Here is a 27,097-nt window from a genome sequence, read left to right as displayed (position 1 = left end):
CAAGCAGCTAGCGCTCTGTTATTGGGGGCAGAGAGGACAGGGAATCAGGTTCTATCTACAGACACATTCACATACCACTTTGAATGCAGGCCTTGTGGTTCCCTATGTGGCCAGCTAACCACTGTACAGTAGATATAATGTTGGGCTGGAGAAGAAGTCAGGAAAAGTCAAAACCATCTGCAGCTCTTTGACATGTTTAAATCTAAACTAATGGGGGGAAATGGATTCCCAAGCCAGTGCTCTCACACAGGTTTTCCTGTTTTAACAGGCACTTTGACTGCAAGGTGTGAGAAAGAGGGCACAAGGTGTGTGCGTGCATGTGTGTGTGCGTGCGTGTGTGCGTGCGTGCGTGTGTGTCTGTGTTCATGCATGTGTGTTTGCATCAACGACTTTACAGATGATTAGTAGTGGACAAACACTGATGGATTAAATAATGATAAGAATTATTTTCTCAACACACCTCTTTATCGTTCAACATTTGAAAACGATCTTGGATCCGAAAGACAACTTATCTAAGATGTCTGTTCCTTTCCTGGTTTGCTTTCTCTTGCTTTCTCCTTTTGTTCCTACAGTATCTCTCAGAGTTTCTCCTGTGAGCTTCCTCCTCGTTCTTCTAACCCTCTCTTCCTTCTTCTACATCCATTTCCTGTTCATCTCTACAGGTCTAACCTTTCAAATGCACTATTATTTGTCCAAGTGTGCTCTAAACTCTGAGGTTTATTCTTCTCCTTTCCCTTGTGGTCCGCTCTTTCTATTCCTCTCTCCTAACCTCTTCTCACCTCTGGGGGACGTCCCCAATGAGTCATCCTCCGTCTGGTACAAGGGCAGGAATACAGCAATATCTTTTTTCATATCCTTTGACAGCGTTGTCTTATTTTCCTATCCTTGTGTTTCAAACCATCTGAGAAATTGTTGCAGTTGTTACCCGATGACTCTGTTTTTCTGTTTTCCCCACCAACCACTGAAGAAGTGGCTCATCCATCACTTTAAATATCCTCTGATGCACTGCCCGCAAGAGGCTGCAATCCTCGTCAATAGTGGTACAAAAAACACTACAATACATGGACCTGACACCACACACAGTCAAGCGTGTCTATAACCACTCCCAACACACCCATACACATTAACTGTAAACCTTTCTAAAGTCACAAAAGTTACTAGACATTTTTTCCATCTAGTACAGATACACATGCATATCAAAATACAACTTTTAATGTGACTAAGGCAGAGTGTTTACAGATTATTTACTATTTAATTTACATGTGGATCCACCAAAACTGGTTCAGTACTCAATCTACTTGACACTAGAACCAGCACTAAATGTTAGTTGAAACAGACTTGCAGAAAGACAGACCATTTTGAGACACTGATCTATTTGTATTGGGATTGAAACAGAACTTCAAGAGCCAGTCAAACATGGGACAAGTATCAAAAAAATAAATAACAATTTAGACTGAGCAAACAGGTGACAAAGTAAGTGTGAAATTAATTGGGCTCAGAACTGGGCATCACTTCAATGGGCATCACTTCAATCCAAATAATTAAAAAGGGTAAATATTAAATGTGGAAGACTGCTAACAATTTGCATTAGTAGCAGTGGATATGATATGAAACTATTGCAAAAACGTCTTGATCAAATAATCTGCAATGAAAATTTCTATTTATGTCTGAAGTGGTAATAAACATTTGCACCACTTGCAAGTACACTGGGGTTTTGGTGATTGGCTCAGAATTAATAAGGGGAAAAATATGTGGCTACATACTTGTTTTCATATCCTATTGTTTTTAATCATTCAATTAACTTTTACATTTCTGCCAACTGTCTGGTTCATGTTAAGTAAGACCCACTTTCTTCAAGATTGGCACCAAACCAAAACACAAATCACAACCTGCAACCATAACACTACAAACTCACCAGTATGCAGGCATCTGAATCAGCTTCCCATAAAGTGCAGTGCTGAAGGAGGGGATAATGGGGATGAGAGGCAGGAAACCCCCTGCACTGTCCTGGCATGTCAAGCCTGCCTGGAACCCAAACACCTGGGAAAAAGACAGAGAAGGAGTGGGAGAGAGATGGTGGAAGGGAGAGAAGGGCAGGGGAAAAAGAAGGGGGAAAAAAGCAGAAATGAAAATTCAGCATTGTATAGATCAAACCATTTACTGGATCCACACATAAAAACATGTCAGCTCACATTGAGTTCATACAGCTTCTGAAATGAAAACACAGAAGCACACAGCCAGAGCTGCTATGGTTCTCTCATCTCAATCACCGCTAAACTGATTTGGCCTTATCTATCTACAGCTTAGCTGTCAAATTAAAAGGGTGCACTTTTACATGCTCTGGCTCTTATAGAGACAGAGGAACGACAACATAATCTTATGGTCCTTGTTTACTGTAAAAAAAAAAATGTCTTAAAAAAGAGTTAAAAATAAACGCTTTCAGGAGGACCTTTTAACAGCCTTGGAGGTACTGTTAAAAATATCCTTATGCTGAAGCCTCAGGGAAATTCATATACTGTCTCTATGTAATATAGACAACTACAGACAGCTGCAAGGGTTTTTGTCTTATAGTTTGTCAAGACATAATTGATTACATGGCTGAAGTGATTTGACCGCTACATTGTGATTGTGATTTAATGAGGATACACGTTGCTGAGTGTTCAATGCAGTGTGGCTGGCTAAAAGGTTTGCAGGTAGTTTGTGATGTTTACCAAACCAGAAAAATGTATTAACATTTAAAACTTAAAATGAGCAGAAGTATATAGAGTAACAATGTTAAATGTTTGTTGCAATTCAGTTTGCAATCTTCCAGTCATAAACATAAACCTAAAGACAGGACGACACATAATCAATCGATTCACTCAATTCACTCTGTCAGTGGCAACAAATTGGCATGAAGTCATACATGGACAAGATCAGATAAAGACCATGGCAATGTTCACTGAACTACAACAACAACTGACATCATGTCACCACATCTATCTCTAGAAAATCCATTGTGTGATTGCAAAATACAAATTTTTACATAATAAAAATACCACTATGAAATGCAAGCTTGGGGCCATAAAGACACAGTTTGATTCACTGCAGCTTCCTCTGAGAGACGACATATTAAAATCTGTTCTAGTTCAACAGCCCATAGCAATTAGTTATGCAGATAGCCCAGGTTTTCAACTACATTATTTTAATGTTGTTTAGTTTCCAATTAGTATGGTAGGTCTTTTCACTTATGTGGCCTCCTTGTTGAGCACACAGGCTGACTTTAACTTCTTGTCTATATGGAAAAGTGAGACAATAGCTAACTGCTACCCTCAAGACAGATACCTTAGCCCTGACAGCCAGTGTCAATAAAACACAGATTAAGATAAGCCTTGGTTTATACCCTTTTCAAATCACTTCCTGAATTAGGTGATTTGTGGTCAGAATGACCTCTACCCCGTCATGATCCCACTGTCAAAATCCAGAGGTAGTATTAGTACCTCAGCAGATACAGATACTCATTGGCTGATTGGTTAGAATGATCCTTGCCCACTGACCAGTTAACTGTTAACCCTGCAGTGACCCTGTGATAAGGACTACCAGCATGATGTCCAGCAAACATCCTGCCTTAAAAAAAACACATCCAGGCCACACCGGGCCAGACTGGGCTACCCCAGATTACTCCAGATCTGTTATCCAGGCTTCCTAAAAATTGGATTAGCTGAATTTCCTAAAGCCTCTGTAGCTCTATATATACTCCATCAGACATCTGGGCCTTCAAGTTAAATATAAATACAGACGTCATAACATCTTTATTTCTAGCTTGTTAAAAGGTATATTTGAAAAGCAAAGAAAGAGACAAACATGTTCTTTACTGTAGATACTATAGCCATCAGATATGACTTCACCATCACCTGTATTTAAATGAATAATTCATTAAATAGTGTTAGTGTGTACAGTAAACAATTTGTGTCAAAGCTAATGCACTTTCAGAGAACAAATGATAATTTCTGAATAATTTGCTATGAACATATACCCTATTTGTAGAGAGATAATGAAGACATGTATGATTGCTGATCATAAAATCTACCGCAGTTGGTATACCAACCTTTTGTAGATTATTTCAACTTGTGAATTCAAATAGTCTAACAACAAGCGGGATGAGTTTTTTGTAAAATGGCTATTCTGTCATTAACAAGGAAATTTAGCTGTTGAGCGTCAAACTATCCGTCAGAACTGTACAAGCAATGCAGTAACAGGAATGTCACAACTGCACAAGTACAAGGCTTTAGTAACCCATCAATTTGATAGGTCAAACCCATGGAGTAAACCAGAGTTGGACTGGTGCTCATCAGGAAGCTCAGTGCTGAGATTTTTATGACCAGGTGAAAAAGGGGTCATCAAGGTCATTAAAAGGGTCATTAGGGTCATTTCAGAATGGAGTTACAAGTGTGGCCATGCAGATGACCTATGGACTTGTGTAAAAATGATTTTTGATGTATGTTTACAGAAATAATAGCTGACACTTTCCTATGTGATTTTTTTTCAATGGAATCAGTAGTACAGAATAGAATATTATCCTCCTTACCTTGAGGTAGAGGTGTGCATAGCAGTGATGTAGCAGGTTGTCAGAAGGCTGGCTGAGACTGCTGACAGCGCTGACCAGCTCTGGAGCATACATGGGCACCGAGTGTTCGACATTCACCCTCTCCACCTGGAACTGGACAGAAGGTAGAGGGCGCACCGGCTGAAACACTGGCACGTTGACTGGCCCTGGTGCAGCCTGGGAGATCAAAGACATAAAAGGGTGGAGAAGGGATTCAAAGTAAGTATACATATCGCACATAATCCTAATGTTGTAGTATTTAAACTTAAGTCACCTAAAACCATCCATATCAGTCTCCCTCATATATCTCTAGACTGACTGAAGCTTTAAGTGAACGACAATTTGAAATATGAATTGTGCCTACAATGAACCTGAAAGAATGCAAAATAAGGTTATACCTTACACCAAAGAACCAAACAGCTCTTCTCTAGTTTGCTATCTATGTGAAGGAGCATATGAGAGCTTGCTTTCATGTCAGAAATTATAGTAGGTGCAGCAAACGGAGTATGCATTGCATTTACAAGCTTTTGGCAATGTTATATTAAGTGCATGTTGTGTTTATATCATGCATTCAACATTCTCTTGTGTATACACACAATTTTCTCACTTGCATTTTATTGAAAAACATGTATATATAGTTTTACTATATACTTTTTTTAAATGCCAGAAATGATGAAAACTATCCATTCATTTCGGAAATCAATAGGGTTTGGGGGCCACTCTGTGCAGAACTGTTCCGAAATGTGAGTCAACCTCTGTGTCATTGCCTGGAAAACTCTTGGTAGCGTAGTTCCTTTAAAGAATAGGGCGGTGTGTAGTGTGTGTGTGTGTAGCAAGTGATGTTACCCCAAATGCTGGAAAAGTGAACAGGGTTACCCCAGAAGTTAGCGACAATGGGTTAGCCTAAACTTAAGACACTACCCCTAACCAGTCAACCTAAGGGAAACACTGACATATATACAGTATGTATCATTTTAGGTGTGCTCTAACCTTGCCTCCCATGATGACAGGCATTAGTGTGTGAAGGAGGTTGAACTCTGCCATAGAGACAGTGACCGAGACTTGGAGCAAAGTGAGACAAGTTAGTCTGGTTGGGATGAATTCCTCTAAGTTGGATATCTCTTCTGGAGTAGCTGGGCCGTGGCTCTCATCAACCATTTCTACAGTGACAATGACACAACAAGAAAGACACATGTTAGCTTTTGAACAGTTGCCATCACACATTATAGAGGTGCAATAAAGGGAGGGGTGAAGTGTATTTTTTGACATAATGTGAAGGAGTGGGAGAGGTCTAAGACATTTGAGTTTAAGCAACTAAAATTGTTTTACAGAGAAAGAGGTTAGCTGTAAAACACACCAGTTTCTTTGAGTGGGCGCCTCTCCTCTACGCCTGCGGCATTAAAACAATAAAAAGGTCTTTTCCAACAAAAACCACCACCTCATACACTAAATAAAATAAACATGCACTATAAAAGTACTGGCAATTCCCAAGCAATATTCATTACAGTGGCTGTTTCCCAGTAGCTTTGTTTTTGAACTCTCTCATAAAACCACTCATTCAATCAATAACCAGAAACATCCGGAGAGGCAGACAATGAAGTCAACCAAGTCGACACGGAATTGAGGCTAACAAGGTCAGCACTCACCAAAGTCAGGAGTGACCAGAGCACTCAACCACTAAACCATGTCCGGGCCCTGAGGTGGACCAAAACCTGAACCCTTTGTTACTGAACGGCTTGGCTCTGTTTCCAGGACATGGGCTTGTTTCAGCTCAGCAACGGTTCTGTTGGGCTGCATTCCCAGCTCCACGGTGGGCTCAGAACCTGATCCCAATGCTGTTTTGCTCTTTGGCCTACCACCGCAGCCCGCATCAGGTTCACCTGGCACTGACATGTCTAATCTAATTGTGTGCCAAGACTCAAATCAACGTCCACAATCAACATTAACATTACAAAAAACATGTAGCTCATACGGTTAACAAGGGTATGAACACCAACATCTTCTATTTAAAACACACAGAAAAGACAAAAATCTGACAAAAAGAACATTCAAGTGTGCACTCCAACACACACAAAATATAACTCACTAAATAAACCCTGTATTTTCCTTTTCTACTTAACAGACCCAAATCTAAAATGCTACTCTGCTCCTTCTATTGTTCTTGAGCAATGTATAAAAATGATTTCACACAAATGAACACACTAAGCAATTTGCAACTTGGAACCTCCTGCTCTAAATAGGGCAAGATGTTATAAAACACAGGGCCAACGGCCAATTTGGCTTTCATTTGCTGATAGTTTTGGGAAGGAAAGTGATTCTTCCTGTGATCTTGGCAAAAAGTGGATGAGGAGGCGTGGAGAATAGGTGGATATGATGAGTAGAAAGATAGTCATGTCTTTGACCTTCTGACCAGTACTGGTCTTCTGCCAAGCACACAAACGCTGCTGTCATGAAGCAAAGGGCCGGAGTAGTAACACAGTTGCCCTAAATATTTTACAGACCAAAGACAGTCAGAACTGGGCACCATTTGTGACTGCTGATATAGACAAATCTGTTTTAAGCACTGAATGATGCTTAACAACAATTGGCTGATCTATAGAGGTATTTTCTTCCACTTGCCAGTTAATGAAACAAAATAGTGAGAGGAGAGGAGAGGAGAGGAGAGGAGAGGAGAGGAGAGGAGAGGAGAGGAGAGGAGAGGAGAGGAGAGGAGAGGAGAGGAGAACTTGGTTTAGGAAAACACGTAGGCAGATACCTTATCTAGTTATATATTGTCAATGTTTCCATCCCTCCCGGAGGTCTAACTATACTGACAGACAATGCCAGAGAGCACAGACACATATAGAAACAGGAAGGAACACACTGACCTACCCAGTTTTAGTCAAAAGCTCTATAGTAATTACCCCATCATCCATTATCTATCACAGATGCTGAAACAACCGAAACTTACGGATGTTATCGTTTCGCCAAAATGAGAGTTATTGCTACAGATATTACACACAGACACACATTCCATGTTCTTTCACAACATCCCAGGGATGAGCTCATCAATAGCTGTGCAGGGCCGATCACTAACAAAGGTGTTTGGCTTAACCTCCCTCATGTGGTCCAAAAGGTCACTACTTTCATGTACAGCTGCGTGTTGAGAGATGGGTTGCGCAAGGAAATAACAATGTGATGAGGATACTGTAAAGTGCAAAGTGTTGCAGTTTCTGATCACTGACAGAATAAGAACTGAACAAAATATTAGACAAGAGAGAGGAAGAGAAGAGAAGAGAAGAGAAGAGAAGAGAAGAGAAGAGAAGAGAAGAGAAGAGAAGAGAAGAGAAGAGAAGAGAAGAGAAGAGAAGAGAAGAGAAGAGACAGTGGTGAAAAAAGTATTACATTAGTTATTAACTATAGGCTTATTTAAGCTCTTTGCATGTGATGTCTGACCTCCATATGGCTTGCAGTAGGGCTCATATTCATGGTCCATGGCACAGGTGACCATCTTGAGGATGCGATGGACGGCGCTGCTGTGCAACCTAACGTCCAGAGGTCCAACAACCAACCTCTTGATGGACGTCTCTTGGACAGTAGGCATCACTTCTTCCATACTCACCACAGAGAAGTCTTGAGAGCCTACACACAGAAACACATATATGCAACATACTTAAAATATATACAGTAGTCTCTTTTATTACTTAAGGATATTTCTGTCAGTCAGCAACCTTACCAAAGATCAAACTGGAGAATTAAAGTACAGTAAACATATGACCTACTGTATCTAAGGGATGGAACATACATTTTAAGGGCAGCAACATTTTTCTCCCCATATTCCCATACTCAAAAGGAAATGTAAGAACAGGGGTTAATGTGTACCATTTCTTTATTAAGTACAAGAATAGGATCTGCTCATCTGTTGGGCAAAAACACAACAAGATAGCAGGGGTGTAATGCAGCAGCAGGACTCAGCTCAAACAGCCCTGAACCGCTGGAATGATGAATATTCCAAATGTCCACTTCTCTCACACAGCTGTCCCTTCATTCATCGCAGGCCTCTGTTCCAGAGGTCCACTTAAAAGACTCAGCTCCCCGGCAATAAAAAGGAAGAAATTAAAAATAAAAGAAGGGGGTGGATGAATGGCAGAGAGAGAGAGAGAGGAAGAGGACAAAGGGTCACAACCTGCTTTATTCCCATTACATACCAGTGCTACGCTGAACATTCTTACAGCTCAGAAGTCAACACTATGAATTTAACTTGAGCTGGAAAAAGGCTGGCAGATGGGGGAGAAATTCCCAGTGAATTTGGAGATTTATAAAGGGCAACGGGCAATGCCACTTCCACTTCCCTTCTTCAGTGAGATTTGGCTATGATGGATTAGGCCTAATATCAACCATATGGCTGCAGTTAGAACGGTCAGAGAAATGATTAGGAGGCTGAATTTAGGTAGGATTTAAAAGTGTCTCCATTTCTCGAGATGTAAAAAAGAAAAAAGAAAAGTTTTAATCTTCAGCGTTACTCTAATGTGAAGTCAATGGTGAGTGTGACCTGGGTCGGTTAGTATTTCAGTTGACTCAGAGTTTATGTTAGTCCCGTGGCAATAGAGACTAATTTGTTTGGTTGACACTGGATCTGCTCCGCGTCCGAGAAGAAGAGAAACAGTGACAGAGGAGAAGCATTCCAATTGGCAACGGTAACCGCAGCCGCCCCACAGGAGAAGGAGACTGACACTTATCCTGCTGTCAGATATGACTTTGACAGCTCAAGATGACAGTATCAATGTTTTTTTTTAATTTAGATTATTATCTGTAGCTGACAGCAGGAGAAAACAATGGCCCAGTCAGAAAGAGACAGAGTAGAGAGGAGTAAAATTGATGAGAAAAACAGGAGGAAACGCAGGTGACTCATGATAAATCAAATTATCTGTTCAAATCATTTAATTGGTTTAGTCCGGTATTGTTTTAAAAATGCAACTGTGCACTCTATCCTTAGAAAATTTCTGCTTAACTTAATCATTACTGTAACTGATTGTTTCCACTCTTAAAAGCACAAGCAACTAGCACCATATTTCTATGACATGAAGGCCATACAGTAGCCTTCTGATTGAATTTCTGCCATCAGACACAAGTAAGGGATTGCACTCCATGCAGATTAAATCTACGTTTTTTTCATTGAGTGTTTTTAAAATTTATTTTAAAACTTGTGAAGATTAGTCAAGTTACATCTTTTCTAAGCTTAACTGTCACCCTCAGACAGAGAGCGGCTTACCGGCAGCTTAAAAAAAAAAAAAAAAAAAAACCTCTCAACAATCACACACTAAAGCACAGAGGCATTTGTGGGCCAAATATAACATTTCAAATTGAAGGGAGAATGTTTTATCTCTTAATGGGAACTTCAGATCTTTCAGACTTGAATAAACATTCTTGAGTGCTGCAGCTGAGGAATGAGGAATCCTGTCCGTCTCTAAGCGTCTGCCAGGAAGAGTGACACCTAATTAGGCAAGAGGGGCCTATTCACTTTCTCAAGAGCTTACAGGTAGAGAGAGACAAGGGGGAAACAGTGTTTCAACAAGCAGCGCGGAGAAAGAAACTCAAATATGTGTCAGCGCAGACTAAACACTTCTGACAGTTGCCCTCCAGGTAAGTTTGGGGTGAGAGCGAGGACAGGAAGGGTCAAGGACCAGGTGGCTGTGACTCAAACAAGACAAGCTCTTTCTTCAAGTCTCCAGGGGGCTTGTTTGACAGAGAGGAGAGACAAGAAAAGAAGAGAAGAGAGTGAGAGAGAGAGAGCGAGAGAGAAAGAAGGAGATGGAAAGACAGGGAGAGTAAGAGACAGATAGGAAGAAAGAGAGAACAAGGCAGCGAAAGAGAGAACATGACAGATGTAGAGAAAAAGAGAGAGGAGGTGGCGAGGTGAGCAAACAAGCCTTGTGAGGAGGAATGAATTAGACAATACCTTTGTCGTTGCTGTTCTCCATTGTGTAGAGGTAATCCATGTAGAAAGCACCAAAGCGCTGCATGCCGGCTATCTCTGTGTAGGTCTCCTGTCAAACAAAAGTGGAGTAAGGTAAACACGGCAGTAAGGGAGCAAACAAGCTGATAGCCTTTAAGAGTGGCAGCGACTGGGGTCACGGTGGATACGACAAAGGGGGGTCAAATCAGAGATAAAAAGAGTTATTGAGAGGTTGATCTACCTTTAGTACATCAACATTTTTCAATGGCCAACAATATCAATAATATTTCAAACTATTTAAAAAAGACTTGAAACAAAAGATATAATGAGATACTTGATTACAGCAGGAGGGCAGAATTAAAGAGTCTTAATTGGCATCAAATTATAACTTTTCGATCAAATTTCAGAGCCAAAAAGGTAAATTCAGTCACAGGTAAGATGCTTAACTATTGTATGCATGTGTCCAATCTATGCTTCATAGCATTGGGAAGTCATTTACAAGATATCACGCTGGTTACTTATTAAGTAATAAGCTATTGATAAATGTAAGTGAAAATTTCCTCCTGGTGCTTGGATGTATGCCACTGGAAATATGTATCTTATCTACTAAGAGATAGGACTATTTCATAATAAATCAAAGGTGTCTGGCTACGGTCATGACTAATACTTTCATTCTCAAATTGTGAAATGTAAAGTATTTATTAAGACAGCTGCTTAAAAAAGCATGAATGTGATCAAATGTACCTGTAAGCAATATGTACAAATTTTGGGGGAAAAGACGATTAATGATCTATGCTCTATCGCATCCAGGGTTGTGCAGCAACTCTGGACTATCAAAGCGCACATTAGACAAAAGGCAGAGTACTCCCAGGCCAGGTTGCCAGTCTATCACAGGTCTAACATACATTGACAAACACACTCACATTTACACCTATGGGCAATTTAGAGCTACCATTTGACCTAAACCCACTTGTCTTTGGACTGTGGGAGGAAACCACAGCATTCAGAGGAAAGCACAACCCACAACAGAAGAACATGTAAACTGCACCAAGAACAACCCCAGCTGGCCAGACAGGGTTTGATCCCAGGAGACAGCTCAAAAAACTGAAGCCTTTTGACACCCTGAAGTTATTAATTTACAATATTATTATTAACAAATAAAACCTAGATATCGGTAGACATGTGGACTTTTATCTAATATTTTTTATCTGCCTGAATGTCAATGTATTCTTACAACATAACTCGTCATCATTTCATTTATTAGTCTGTAGGTCAAGAGCTACTGACTCAAACTTGGAGAATATTTAAAATGTATATTTGGAGAAAAAAGAGCATGCAAAAAAAGAAGGAGGGAGAACAATAGAGGCCACACACACACACACACACACACACACACACACACACACACACACACACACAAAACACCCTGCCACAGACTTAACCACTCGTTCTCCAAACAGAGATTTCAATGGGGCCTTATCAGAGAGGCAGGTTAATGAGTAATATTTATTAGGGGACCTCTAATGGCTCTGGCATGCTTTTGGATCAAAGCCATTGGCTGGTTTCAAAACCGCTAATGAATTAACACTAAAACCTTTGACTCTTAGACTTTCAAGTATGAATAGATGGATGGATGGATGTCCAAACAATTGCCTCATTGAGGGTCATAAACATTTCTGAGCTGGAGTCAACACTAGAGCTGTGATGGCTGATGAAGGGAGCTCAGAGTTATCAGGGATAATGGTTTTAACACTACTAGTTAGATAGCAGGAACATTCCTCTATTGCAGGCAGCAGCGGGGTGACTGGCAAATAATGTCAGTGGCAGTGATTTAGAGGTAAAATGAAAATCTTTAGTTTATTTAGAAAAATAATTACTGAGAAAAAAGAAAAAAAAGAAACACTATCAACTTAGCATCACTAAATATTGTAATAGCTATCATTGTAGCTTTTCCAGATGAACACTCAATAAAGGCTGGATGTAATTACTTACAGATTATTGTTTATTGACCCAGATAAACTACTGTATTAGCAAAGAAATTAATGTGCTTGCTTTAGCAAGTCAAACTTAAGCCATATCCACACTACTGTGTGTCAGGAAACATTTTTTCCCACTGTTTCGGCAGGTACAGGCCTTCAAGTGAACTCTATATATTTATGAAAATATTCAATATTATGTCTTGTGTATAATTTCCTTTCATCAATTGTGTTTGTCTGGAGAATCTTTGTTCTTTCAATAACTTGACCATCGCAGTGCTACAGAGATGTTGTGTTTTTGTGTTTGGTAAGGTCTGTGTCAATGTCAAGGTGATGAATAAAACAGCGCAGGTGAATGCATTGGTATTGGTTAAATAAGTCTGTTACTGTGTGGGCCTGTAGGCCCTTCTGTTAAATTGGTTGTTGGCCTGGCTTATAACTGACTGCTTAATTTTTGCCATATGGTTTCAGTCTCTGGTATCAGTTTTGTGGGTGAATGCTTCTGAAAAAAATGCTTGAATAGAACGTGAATAAATATCCCCAAACAACCAGTAATGGTTGGATGTGAGGTAGATGCAGTTAGAGTCTCAATCTGAAAAGCATTTGGGCATTCCATCCAGCAAAGACTGTATTTTCAACCACCAAAAGCAGATTTTTTCCAAAACAAAATTTCCAAAATAAAAATGTTTCAGCACGCTACTTGTTGGAACTAAGGATGTCCCTGATCAAGTTTTTCTTGTGCCAAATCGATCTGAACCCTTTGGGTATCTGGTGAGACCAGGTCTCTGTTGAGGTCACATGTGTCCGGCACATTAAAATAACAGGTGTAGCTTACTGACTTTGGCACACATTTTTCACAAGCTACTTAATAACTGGAGAATGTGACTCTTGAAATTGACACAATGCAATCCGCTCTCACGTCCCACTCTGTTGGAGTTGGTGGATCAACAGAAACACTTACAGTGGCGTTACAGAGTGGAGGTTCTTCCCACACAAATGATCTTTGGTTGAATACAGACACAGACAGAGAGCACACAAACCCAACAACAGCCAAGCTTCATTATGACTGGTCATCAAGTTACTTACTGAATTTAGGTTAATTAGTGACAGCTGATACTATTTGTCTCTGTCAACATTTGTCATTTTAACCAGCAAAAGCAATTTTAGTCAGCACTGAAAATGTAGTAGCTCCAAGATGAATTTTTGGTACACTGCTACTTTTTGCGAAGGAGGAAGAAAGTTGGAGTTTTGCACGTCGGTGTATTGTTGCCAACTAGGACATCAGAATTCAGAATCACTCAACACGGTCTGCCCAAATGATTTTTCATAACCACAAACACAAGCAAAATGCTATATAAGCTGTTGATAGGAGAGCAGCGCTGTAACACTAGTAGGCTACTACTGTTACTCTACTGTTAAACACAGTAGAGTGCAGTAAAGAAAGGATCAGTTTTACTCTAGCCAATACCAGTTCCCTCTAGAAGCCCAGAATCTATCATTTTCTTATCATGACCTTGTGATTAGCAGCATCCAAGATGAACTCAGCCCTGACTCCATTGTTTTCTGGACTGCGGTAGTCAAACAGAGAGTTGGTCAAGTAGGTCATTCCTTTACTGCTAAGGCTGTCCCCACAGGTGAAGAACACTGCATCCTGCAGAGACACAGAGAGAAGTCAAGAAGAGAGTGAGGAGAGGCATGAAGGAGTCACGATCCAGCCCAAACTACTTCAAAGGGTCTTACCCCATTATAGTTCCAAAGAATTTAATGTTAATGATTTTCTTTCCCTTATTAAATGTAACATACCATCAGTGAGCACACAGTTTAAAAATAAAACACAGTTCATTAAATATATTGATTTCAACTGAGCTCAAGAGTGCTGCACAGTGCATGAGCAGATGGTGAGGCTGCTGTTGACATCGTGATGTATGTGGCAAACATAGAACATTATGGTGAATTACAAAAGGCAGCTGTATCACACTCTTCCATAAACAAACCAGACCGCATCTCTCCCTGCTTCTGAAAGCAGTTGGGAGCAGCAGAGGCCATAGGAGACATGCTTTAGGTGAAAGCGATCCCTTTTCTGGGCTTTTAAATTCCCTTTTAATCTTCCTCACTCAACTTTTTCCTCTTTTTCATCTTTCCTTGAGGTTTTTCGGCTGTCTTTACCTCTTCACGTCGGTTCATGTTTTCCTCAAAATCCCGTACTCCCATGATGCCTTTCAGGCAGAGTGCCCGGCAGCCCACAAAGCCAATCTGACAATCGAAGAAGGGCTCCCCCATCATCAGCACCTGGAATAAAAACCAGAGGAAGAGACTTTAACCACACTTTTTATACTCCAGATTTATTCACCTCTGCATAAAGAGCAATGTGGGAAATGCGGAAACTCTGGAGCCCATTCACTCCAGTGGGGAAAATAAGGAATACAAACACCTACCCGGTTAATAAAACTACAAAGCATTTTAATTCATTTAGATTAATGTGAATAACTTTGCGGGATGGTAAAGGAATTTGAGGAGAGACACGAGAATGTGACAGTATGAGGTGAGTTAAAACTGAACAGAATGTTATGAGGGGAAAATGCCAGAGATTAAGAGTCCTTTCCTCTCCAAAGAGAACACCCAGGACGTAAAATGTCTTAAAGCAGTCAACAGAAGCCCAGTAAAATCATAACGGTGCAATAATTCACAGAAATTAATTTGACTGAATTACCTTTTTACATTGCAATAAAACATAAAATGTGAAATTAATGACAGTTAAAGACTAAATTTATTGTTGACTTGTCACAATCAAGGTTATCCACTATGACCGGTTTGAGGCCATGTTGGTTTGTGGTGCTGGCGAGGTTGTGGGCTCATTTTATGGAGATAAAAAAGAGCAGGGGTCAGACAGCTTCCATTTTCCCCTAAAGAGTTGGTTTGTGCATGTGTTTGTGAGGTAGCAGTCCAGCAGCCCCTGTAACAAGGAAGGTGTGGTTCTCTCTCACTCACCGTGCCTTTGTTTGACCCAGCAGACAACTAAACAGAGAGCAATCCAATAAAACTTTACGTTTCACCACACAATAATTACAAGGCCTAGTTTTCCCTGTTTTACTAGCCATTCCTTTGCCTTTCAACGCTCTCACTTTTGGTCTCAGTTCAGGCTGCTCTCTCTCTCTTCCAGCAAAAGCATAAATTACAGAAATTGGAATTGGAAATCAGTCAGAATTCTCACATCTGGTAGAAAGCTTAGGAGCAGAAAACCCCTTTCCTACTCCAACCAGGTAATCAGAGAAAAAGGTTTAAAACTATTTTCTACACAGAGGGGGAAATGCGGAAATGATCTGACTTGGGATTGACTCAGGCACAGATTCCCCTGCAGTGATCTAGAGAGGCTTTATAAGTGTACTTTAGGAGGGAATTAAGAATAAAGAGACAATAATAATAATAATGATAATAGTAATAATAATTATTATTATTACTATAATAGAGAATCAAAGAGAGAACTGAGATCATTACAGGTATGTGTTATACATGATGAGTAATAAAGTTGCTTTCCAGATGGGCAGCATTGGTAAATATCAATATCAATATTAGATATATCCCTTAAAAATTAAGTTTGAATGCAGATGTTGTGCTGCTGTTGTATGCTACAATATGACCTAAAATCAGGCTACGAGGATTATTATATATTACATACATGTAACACATATATATACATTATATATTTACCTCAATACCCATAAATGTAACAATAACACACAGTGGATGGTATTTCACTGTTAATTTCTATTATCTGATGAGATTGGTTAACGTTTATGGATTTAGTTTTTCAAGAACTTCATTCGTGCAACAAATTAATTAAGAAGAGTCTTACCTCAATAGTGATCCCCTCTTGCTCCAGACACAGGACCTCTCTTGACTTGACCTTCTGAGGACTGTAGTAGCTGCTCTCTGACTGGGTCTCTGTCAGCTGAAAACAGAGGACATATCATATTTTTCAAAAAGGTCAAATATTGATTAAATTTAAGTTTCTATGTGAACAAGGTAGAATAAGAAAAGACTCAAATATTAGAAATGAATACTAGTAGAATGTAAATTCTAAGTGAGATGCTTAGACCGGTGTCATAATATATAAAAACAAGAATGTACAGATAGTTTAAATTATTGTTACAAGTGAGGCTGTGTGACAGTGCTGGGTTTAAAACATTTAAAAATGATTTAAGAACCAGATCATAACCAATTAAACAAACCTAGAACTTCAAATGAAAAGTGAGCAACACTTGTTAAATATAGGAGATTTAACCACCTCAAACGCTGTGAGTGGACAAGGGGAAATTACGTTTTGTTTGACAGAATAAATCGTAGTAACTGCAACAATATGGATGTCACAAAAATGCAACACTAAAGACTGGAAAGCATATGTTTCATTGTGTGTGTGTGTGTGTGTGTGTGTGTGTGTGTGTGTGTGTGTGTGTGTGTGTGTGTACCCCCATTTCACTGCTGAAACAGATACATGATTTGAAAAATAAACAAAAGCTATGCAAGTCTTTGGATGTGAAGGGCGATGAGGCCCCTGAAAATAATGTTTAAAACCCTAAACAATAACATCCAAACAAGGACAGATGACATTTTCTTAGATCAGAGACAGAATGCCAGCCTTGGGACATTTTGGTTGTTCTCCCTTCCAAGTTTGGACGCAGGCCAAGGACATTCATCAAACCACATGACAGCCACTCCTCCCTGATTTTAGGGGAGGCCCTCTCTGGATTTTCAGGGACTCTTGCAGTGCGCGTTCAAAACATGCTTGTTTGGAACGAGCCAATTACTTATCATTTTTGGAGAATGGCATATATATGTATCAAGTAACAAACGCATCAATTAAAATGACATGGAATTAATAAATTAAATGGTTTAAATCCAGACAAAGTTCACCATTGAGACTAAACTGAGGTTGAACCGTAAAAATAGTTCACTGCCTTCCATTGGGTTGATTCTGCTGCCAATCAAATGTGTCTGCACTCTTACTGGCTAGTTTTACTACCTCTGGCTGTTTTCTTCTCCTGTGTATGCACGTTCTTCTCTCAGGCAGTTTTAACTGAGCGGGGCACGTACCTTTGTCCAGCAAGTCAGAGCCGAGAAACCCCGACCCCCTGTGATGTGGCAGTGTTTATATCAAACAGTCCCCACTGCATTAAGACATGAAGCTGAGAGGCTCGCTGTTCACTTGTTTATTCAAAGTTTATTAATATTAAATGTCCAAATTGCACCAGCACTGCACATGTGTCCCCAGCTATTTATCTGCCAAGTGTTTTTTTGTTTTTTTGTTAGATGAACTGCAGTGCCCATTCAAAACATGTTTGAGACAGCAGACTGCAGTAAGTGTGAACATACATGCCAAACTTCACTGACAGTACACAGTTCAATAGTACAGCTTAAGTCTCTTCAAAAAAATTTAAATCATGATCACCTACAGGCATAATCCAACCTCAGACCACAATGTGGGTTGCAATGGCAGAACAGCACTGTCCATATTTCAGCTCATTGACTCCACGGGCAGAAAAAGAAACAGCAACGTTGCTTAAGAGATATTTTTATATATTTCTTGGGAGCAGCTCATCCAAACAAATTCACACTCGACACTGTACTTATTTGGGTCCTCGGCAGGACACCTACCATATGTGAAGTCGATCAGATGAGCGGTTATCAAGATATGCAAAGGACATGCGCACACACAGACAGACAGACAAAGGAGACAGACAAACAGACACACACACAGATTTCTTAGATAACAATCAGAACTTGTAGTCTAAAGTAGTCAAGATACAAAGGAGAAAACTAAACATTTAAAAGAGAGGTTCATTACAGCATTTAATCTGTGCATGAAGGCAGAGTGGAAGCAGAGAGAGAGTCTCCTCAAATCTACTTGGTTGGGGTGAACGGGGTACAGAGCTGTAATGCTTTTGAGTTTAGCGAAGTCTAACTGTGGGTGTAGAGCAGAACTGTGCAGGCCCCAACCCATTCAACTTTAACACAGGAAGCAGGTGCAGAGCAAGGAGCAGCTGTGCCTTATTATCCCTACTGATGGAGCAGACTCTCACCCTCACTGCCTTCCTCTCTTTTACTTCTGATGGTCTAACCCCCATGTGGGGGCCACCTCAACCTAACCCACAGGTCCCTTGGAGCAGCAGTGAGCAGGGATGTTAAATTATGTGAGTAAAAAATTGCTCTGTCTGACAACATTAATGCAGAGTGGCTTTGACACTGAGGAGCTGCCATCAGACCGAGACAAACATGACGATTGTTTATTTGGTAAGTATATGGCCACCTTACCATTGCCTAATCACGACTGGTGGGATATTTCTGACTGTACTGTACTTACAGTCAAGCTGAAACAACACAGCAGACAGACAGAGAAACAGCATAGCACTGGAGAACCAATACAAATGCTTAATATGACCAGTAATACACAGAGTTGCTGCTGCAACTACCTTCCCTGCAACCTCTCCCTTATTCTATTTCAGCCCTTTTAAAGGCTTTTGGACTCCAACACAAATCGAATGATTCTTTATGAGGCATCTTGGATGTCATAACATTGGACGTGAATATTGGGGTACTTTGTCTTTATGTCCATTTCTTTTCGAAATGTAACACAGTAGAAAGGATGAGATGGAAAAGTTGAAAGGCTTTGGGAGAGCTTGAAATTCGCTGTTGTTGACATAAATGAAAATACCAAAAATTAAGGAACAATGTTTCTTGAAATGAAAAATGGCATGAATTCTGGCACGCAACAAGAGCTTGGCAGGTGTGCAGAAGTGAAATAGGGGAACAAATGGTCAGTGCTAAACTATGCATTATGTGTGTAAAAGTCATTAAAGTATACTGCCAATTTCCCTGATCAAACAGATCTGGAGAGTAATGCGTCAGCAATCTAAAAATACCTCTCTGATTTCACGTCCATGTCAAACTCCAGTTCAGGCAGTGGCTGTTCAAAGACATGAAATTCCCTCAAACTAAATACTTCCTTGTAGGAAAGAGACGAGAACGTTTAAAAAACCATCCTTTCAGCTGTCTGCAATTACTCCAGACGAGAAGCAATTAATTGATTAAAAGAACTCAAACAATACAGGAACAATTTAAACATTATTAGAAAAGCACCAAGGTCTGGTCGGCCTGAGACATACCTCCCCTTCACCAATCACACGTGCTGTCAAGTACACACACACACACACACACACACACACACACACACACACACACACACACACACACACACACACACACACACACACACACACACACACACACACACACACACACACACACACACACACACACACACACACACACACAAGCAGTAATGTGATCTGAAGTGCTTGAACCTGAGGGGAAACGCAGATGAATTCCAACTATTCTGAGTGAGCAGGCAGGATTAAAGTTAGGGATCAATTTCTGAATAGTCATCATACCATGTATAATGTTTAAAACATTAACGTGACCCGAGACGCCATTTAGTGGTTACACTACCCTTCCCTGTACCGCACACAGAGACAAAGAGGATTGGAACTTCCTGGAGATCAAGCTGGTCTTTAAGACTCATACTTAAAACGACCACAACATAAAAGATGTAGGGGTGGGGTAGGGTGGGTAGAGGTGTCAAGAGTGAACAAGCAAGCAATAATGGTAGCAAGGAAAAAAAACTAATTGCTAACGGTATACACACGTTCACAACATTCACATTCTTGTCTTCATGCCTATCCATACTCTTATGTTGTTGTTTTTTTACTGCTGAATTACCTTAAAGGTAACAGAAGCCTTGGTGCAGTAGAAGCCTATAGACACAATGGGGTCCTTGGGTGTGTGTTGTTGGGGGCTGCTGGGAATGCCTCCAATCTCTCTCTGCTGGTAGAGGCCTTCCTCTCCTTCCTCCTCTGTGCCTACGATGGCTGGAACGAAGGACCAAGCCCAGGACACCCAACCCTGGTCTGCCTCTTCAGGATTTCCAGACTGCATGTAGAAGTCTTGGCTGGAGTACTGGCTAGTCCCCTGGCTTTCCATATCCACATCCATGCCTGGAGGGGAAACAGTCTTAATTAATTATAATGCAAATATAAACAGATTTTACTGGAGTTTAAATTGTGGTGGTACAAAACTGTCAGGGTCTGTGTCTGCAGGTCATCTGTCTTTCACTCCTAGAACAAGTATGTTTAGGATGAAATAATTCCAAACCTTGAATAATGTGGTTCACACAGTTCAGACATAATAAAACATGCATAATTATCTTAAATGAAACAGAAGTCTTGTGCAAAAACACAATGTGTTACATTTGTACAAAATACAACTTATATTGCATTCAGATCAGAGTTTGGATGATTAACACTCACTTCCCAGCTCAGAATGATTTTATTCTAACAGTTAAAAGTTCTGCGGACAAACTGGTCAAACAGAGAGAAAATTCTTGATAATGAAAGTGTCTGTACCCAGTGCAGAGCTAAATTAATTCGTTCATGCCTTCAGGCTACTTTAATACAAGCAAGTTGTTTCAGCTGTCAACTGAACACACAAAAACAGCACAGACCAACGCGGTTTCACAGTAGTTACTGCCAACGCTCCAGTATGCAGGTGTGCGAGTATATGTGTGCTGCATGAACTCACTCTCCGTACATCTGTGGAGATTGATTTTGCGTGTGTGCGCGTGTGTCTGTGTGAGAGAGGAAGTCCATTCCAATGGAGGCTAGACAGAGTACGGGGAAGCTCACTCACTTCCATCGTGCCCCTCTTTCTCAGCGAATAATTTGGGGGAGGGTCAAGTTTGACCAAAACGCCACACACCACATCGTCTCTGATCCTGACCTCTGAACTTGTCCCATCGTGTCTGTTTCCATACACATCGGGAGAGAGGAAACTGATGTCAATACGCAAGAATGTGTAATCCCATTCCTCGCGGCCTCACGTCCTCTGCGAGAAAACAATATTGTCCGTGAGGTCACAGCTTAGGAATCCCAGAGGCTAAGGCGGTGAAAATTATGACATATTTTAATTAAATCTTTCACTTTGCGAATTGGCAGTTGGAAATCCCATGTTATGGCTTTTTATCTCTCTTCCCCAATCTCCCTGTCCGATTCTATCTCCCGTTTCTCTTTTTTTTTTATCCTTTTTGTTTTCACACTGTGGAAGCCTTTGAGGTGTCAGTTCAACAAGTTAAGCTCTTTCGCTTCACGTCACAGCCCGACGAAGCCTACGTTTGAATTGCAAGGCAATCAAAATAAAAGCGCAATTACCAATCAAGTGATCAAAACATACCGGCTTAAGGAGACTTTGATGTATTAATCCAAAGAAGGGACTGAAAAAATTCCCAGAGAGAGAGATGTGGGCTGGCCAAAATGTATCCTGCTGTGGGGTAGACCGATATGACAGCACAGATGTGAAATACAACCTCTGTTGTTCTCTACTTCCCCATTAGAACAATGAAAGCTTTAATGACTGGATCTTTTTCATGGACAACTAACATTTTCAGTGTGTCATCATATAAGTGTCCATATGTCCATAATCAGAGCTCAGAAGGAACATGTATCATCTACCAATTAGACTCATGGCTGGTTATCATGAGTCCAAGGTCTCCAGGCCATGGTATATGTGTAAGTTATCAAGACAGTGAACATGTAAGTCAGTGAATAGCTGAGTGACATTGAGTCAGTGAGAGAGGAGCAGTGAGAGAAGGCAGTGCCCTCATAGGCCAGTAGATGTCCCTCCATGTTTATAGAGGGAGAGGTGGACTGCTTACCTGACCAATAAAAAGGCTGCTCTGCCTCTCACTGTATGTATGTGCTGAGTGTGCATGTATGCTTGGGCATTCATGCATGTATGCACAAGCTAAACTTGATATTTATTCAGAGCTTTTCACATAATGCACAACAATACAAGTGTAATTCTCCACCTTCTCCTTTAATTTTCCAGGTCACAGATTATGTGTCAGTTCATCACTTCCTGACAGGTAATACATATACTGACACACACTTCAGTGTGCAGGCTTACTTCCTTTGAAAAGAATGGAACACATTCTAACATATGTGTCACATATTGTTTCATTTTAACACTACCAGTGTGACATTAACATCAAAATGTTTCAAAATCCGTTTTAGCAGTCATGGCAGGAGAATATAAAACAACACTCTGCTACACAAAAGCTGTTTAATCCATATCCACAGACTTCTAAACTCAATGCCCTGCGCCTCTTCACACAAATATTAAAAAGTGAAAGGATGATTAAAAAAAAGGACCTCTCACGCCACTGGGCTAGCATAAGGTTGCCACATGAGGTTTATAATGTGGCCTCTAGCTGATAGTGTGATTGGACGGTCCATTCGATAGGGCAACAAGGGCACGTTCTCCTTCAAAGCCAACACTCAGCCTTACATGCACACTATACAGAACACAAAACACATACACCACCAGATAAACGCACAACAGTTCCAGGCAGTCATACACATGCTCACATGCTATACAGAGAGGCGCGCACACCCATGCACACACACACACACACACACACACACACACACACACACACACACACACACACACCCTGCCCTGCCACACTTTAGCAGCCACAGGCCTCGGTTCATAATTCTTCACATACTTGTTGAAACCGTACAGCTTTCGCTGCCGTGACCAGCTGGTCCATTCAAGCATGTTAGTCATCTATGTTTCCGACCGCTGAAATTTTTACAGTGTTTCACAGACTTCACTGAATTTCAGACAGTAGGAAAACTAGCCGTCTAATCCTGACAGAAAGGCTGCTTTGGTTAGTGACACACAAGTATCCCGCGCCATTCACCTATTAGGGCTATTCATTAATGAGACATTGGCTCTTACCTAAAAGAGAGATTCAAACAAACAACATGCAGCCGCAGTGAATCATGGGCACATAAACACATTACAAGGCTTTTTCCACTTCGTTAATTGGCAAAAAGAAAAACACCTTCACATGGGGGAAAAATTAATATTCCCTTTGAAAATGTTCTAGAAAGAGCCGCTTTCAATTAAAAGTCACGGCTTATTAATACAACACAGAGTGGATCCAGATTGAATCCATTACTCTCAGCTCAATCTTTTGTCCGTATATCCGCACACACACACACGCTACATTTTTAAAGACGCACACACAAATATAAGCTTCGGTCCAAAAGCATCAGTTACAAAAGCCAGCTCACAGCAAGAGTAAAAAAAACAACACACACACACACACACATACACATACACACCTCCACACACACACACACATACACATACACACCTCCACACACACACCTCCACACACATACATACACACCTCCACACACACACACACACACACACACACACACACACACAGGGCATTGAAGCCAGAGTGTACAGCAGAAACACTACCACCAGCAGCCTATGGGAAATCAAATGAATGTGATGAAGCACTATGTACGATACAGGGATCGTGTTCCAGAAATCATGTGACAATGATTGTTTCCTACAAACTACAACCCACAAAAATAAATATGCATGTAAGCCAAGTCAGTCACTATAAGCGTCAACATACATGAATGTTATAGTACTCAGAAGCTATCAATAGTTAAAGGCTGTCTGTACCATTTAAGAATAATGTTTTCTTATTATTAATAATAAATAATTTCTGCTGTAATTCTGCTACTATTATCCAAAGAATTCAGTTTTATTCTTTAAATCTGAAATAAATACGCCAAAAACCACATGTTCGTGAACAAGCCTGAAACCCCTCTCAACCCCCCATTCCAACAAACACACACCCACCTACTGCATGCACGCACAATTGCCCCATCCCACCCCTTCCCCTCCTCCGCCCCTTTCAGCTTCTTCACTCTGTCGATTACTTCCAGCATAACAAGATCTGGGGGCGCTCAGGTTCCAAGAGCTGGTCCCCTCTTGTATATTTTTGTGATGGGATACTAATTCATTCTCAGAGGCTCCGCATAGCAGTAGCATGACACCGACTCTTACATCTGGCATTGGACACTGAACTGGAAGCTGCGCCAACTTGCAGTAAAAGTTCCAGGCCAACAGGCAGGGAGTAAGTTAGAGGGAGTGAGCGAATGGCCTGTATTGTGTTGGGCTGCCTGCTTCCCCCCTCTGCCCACCCGCTTCCCCCCTCCAACGTAATTTGCTCCTGGTGGCTACAGAGGCTGATTTAGCCCAGTGGGACCTACTGTAGGACTCGATCGTGTTCTATTTGGCAGGGATGAGGATGAGCAGTTGGGGAGGGATGAGATGGGCGTTTCAGGAATGAGTTGCGGGGGGGGGGGTTAAAAAAAAAGGAGGTTTAAGGGGGTGGCTGCAGCTATTAAAAGTATATATAAAAATGTTTATGTGTGAGAGTGTGCGTGTGCCCTTAACTCCAACTTCATGTGTGCAAAGGCTGCAGGTGACTGTGAGTAGTGATAGGCTTTCTCTCACAGGCATACCACATACTGGACGTGTCTGTATGCGGTATGTCTGTAAGAAAAGCCGGCTGCGTGCATGTGTGTTTTGCTCGGCTCCTGAATGCAGGGTCTGTGATTTCCTATGGGGTTCCAATCAGAAAGGCAGAGATGGGCCTGTGTTTGATTCGTCCTCTTCCCTTCATCCTCCCTCTCTCTCTCTCTCCTGCCTCTATACACATGGAGGGGATCAGGCCTGACGACAATGGTCTGTGTCGAGTTACACGCTCCGCCGTTTGTTTGTGGAAAAAGCAGGAGGAGCGCACACCATGGTCAAAGTGATGTTCAATGTCCCATTTAGGATCAACAGCAGCGTATGGACAGACAAACCCTGCCCCCCACCCCCGAATAGAACAAGGCAATATGCAGATGAAAATGCTGTCTAAGGAGAAAAGTCAAGGCTTTGTGAATGGTGTGATGGCTCATTAACTGCTCCAGAGCTTTGAAGCACATTTTGTCTGACAAATATGACCGCTACAGGAATCACACTTCTAAATTGACTGTGAGACCAAAATACATCACTTCAAAATGAATTCTAAAAAATTGGACTATGACAGAGAAATGCTGGTTCATTTTGCTGTGCATATACACTTACAGCACAGCAGTTTCAGCAAAAAGGATCGGGCTCTGCCATAAAAATTCTACTATTTTGCTGCTAAACTAATAAAGAGCAGAAATTCTGTGCAGCCAATAGGTGCCAGCTGCAGTAGTTGCTACATCATAAGTTGCTGCTGTCGTTTATATTAGAGCAGGGCATATTCAGTATGGTTGTTATTAAAATATTCAACAGCAACAAATATTTTTATCATTCGTAGATTAGCAACTGAAGCTGCAAATCTATTCCGAACGCCATCCTTACTTAACATACTTACATAAGCAAGGGCCACTTCAGGGGCCACTGCTAGTCATCAAGTTATAAATTTTACTGAGAGCCAAAGAAACTCTTCTCTGATCTTTTGAAAACATTTCAAATAAAAAGCAACCCAAAGGCTTTTTTAGATTATAATAAATTAAAAACAGAGAATTGTTGCTGCCCTCACTCACCAGACAAACTTGTTCCAGCCTCCCTGACATGACCGCTGCCCTCTTCTCCCTCGCCTTCTTTGTGTCCTCCGATTTCCCCGTAGTAGAGGGCAATAATCAGCTCTAAAATGCGGATAAACATGGGTAGCTGCTGATCAGTAATGGACAACTTCAGGCTCTCCACCATGGTCTGGATCTAAGGAAAACAAAGAAGAAAGCATAAGAGATGGTTGAAATTTTGAAATTTGATTTGTTAAATTATATGTTTACATGTGAAATGGGCTACAGGCCCAACCACCTCTGGTGGGCTCCCACATAATGTGAATGGGAATATTTAATGAAAAGGCCCTATAAGGACTGGTATGGATTCCCCTCTGGTTAAACTGATGGATGCTGAGTGTTGCATGTGGAAGACACAATTTCTGCTCCTGTTAAACAAATATGCTGTTATATGCTGACCTGCAGCTATGAGCCACAAATGAGTTGAATGTGAGTAGATGTCCAGTATAGAGTAACAAGAAGGACATTGATACATCCCAGAATATAAAGACAGTGTCAGAATAAAAATAAGTCATGTCCAAATTGAAACAAATGTACCCACATAAAACATATAATGTGAACCAATGAACAGAACCATTTACTGTAATTGACTACTGCAGCTACAAAACACTTCACTTTGGCAAAGGGGATTGTAATACACATTTTTTTCTTTTCAACAGAAGAAATACAGTATTAACAAATTATGAATAACAGAAGACATACTAAATTCAGTCAGAAGTGGACTTGCTTGCATGTTATTCTGTAACATAGTGCTGTAACAGACAGCTACTCTAAATGTGGCATTTCATGACCATTCATGTGTGATTTTGTTGATGGGTCATTGTGAAAACCTTATTCAATAACACTAAACCACAAAGCTTGTTACTGACTGTATGTTATATTTTATATTTAATTCAGCCGGTCGAGAAAATTAGTTTCACAGATAAATGGGAGTGAATTAAATGACCACATGACAAATGCAATACAGAGACATAAACCACAGACAGCCACTATCGATTTTTTGGCTAGAACATACACACGTTAACATTATGTTCTTATTGTTTATAGTTTCAGAGGTTAA

General features: G+C 40.7%; 1 protein-coding gene across 3 annotated transcripts in view; it reads right to left on the bottom strand.

The window, feature by feature from the left end:
* The window catches only part of LOC128367021 (intermembrane lipid transfer protein VPS13B-like), a 326,938-nt gene that overhangs the window by 265,515 nt on the left and 34,326 nt on the right, over window positions 1–27,097 (bottom strand). For all 3 annotated transcript variants that reach the window (XM_053327805.1, XM_053327806.1, XM_053327807.1), the window contains exons 7-16: window positions 25,999–26,173; window positions 20,270–20,544; window positions 16,350–16,445; window positions 14,663–14,785; window positions 14,010–14,147; window positions 10,524–10,611; window positions 8,021–8,206; window positions 5,576–5,745; window positions 4,568–4,762; window positions 1,916–2,040 (exon numbers count right to left, since the gene is read on the bottom strand). In XM_053327805.1, coding sequence (XP_053183780.1) covers window positions 1,916–2,040; window positions 4,568–4,762; window positions 5,576–5,745; window positions 8,021–8,206; window positions 10,524–10,611; window positions 14,010–14,147; window positions 14,663–14,785; window positions 16,350–16,445; window positions 20,270–20,544; window positions 25,999–26,173 — 1,571 coding nt within the window. The remainder of the gene's footprint in view (window positions 1–1,915; window positions 2,041–4,567; window positions 4,763–5,575; window positions 5,746–8,020; window positions 8,207–10,523; window positions 10,612–14,009; window positions 14,148–14,662; window positions 14,786–16,349; window positions 16,446–20,269; window positions 20,545–25,998; window positions 26,174–27,097) is intronic.

This window comes from Scomber japonicus, chromosome 10, assembly GCF_027409825.1.
Source record: "Scomber japonicus isolate fScoJap1 chromosome 10, fScoJap1.pri, whole genome shotgun sequence".
In the NCBI taxonomy this organism is placed as follows: Eukaryota; Metazoa; Chordata; class Actinopteri; order Scombriformes; family Scombridae; genus Scomber; species Scomber japonicus.
Note: the sequence above shows the minus strand (reverse complement) of the source record. Positions and strands in the feature narration are given on the sequence as shown.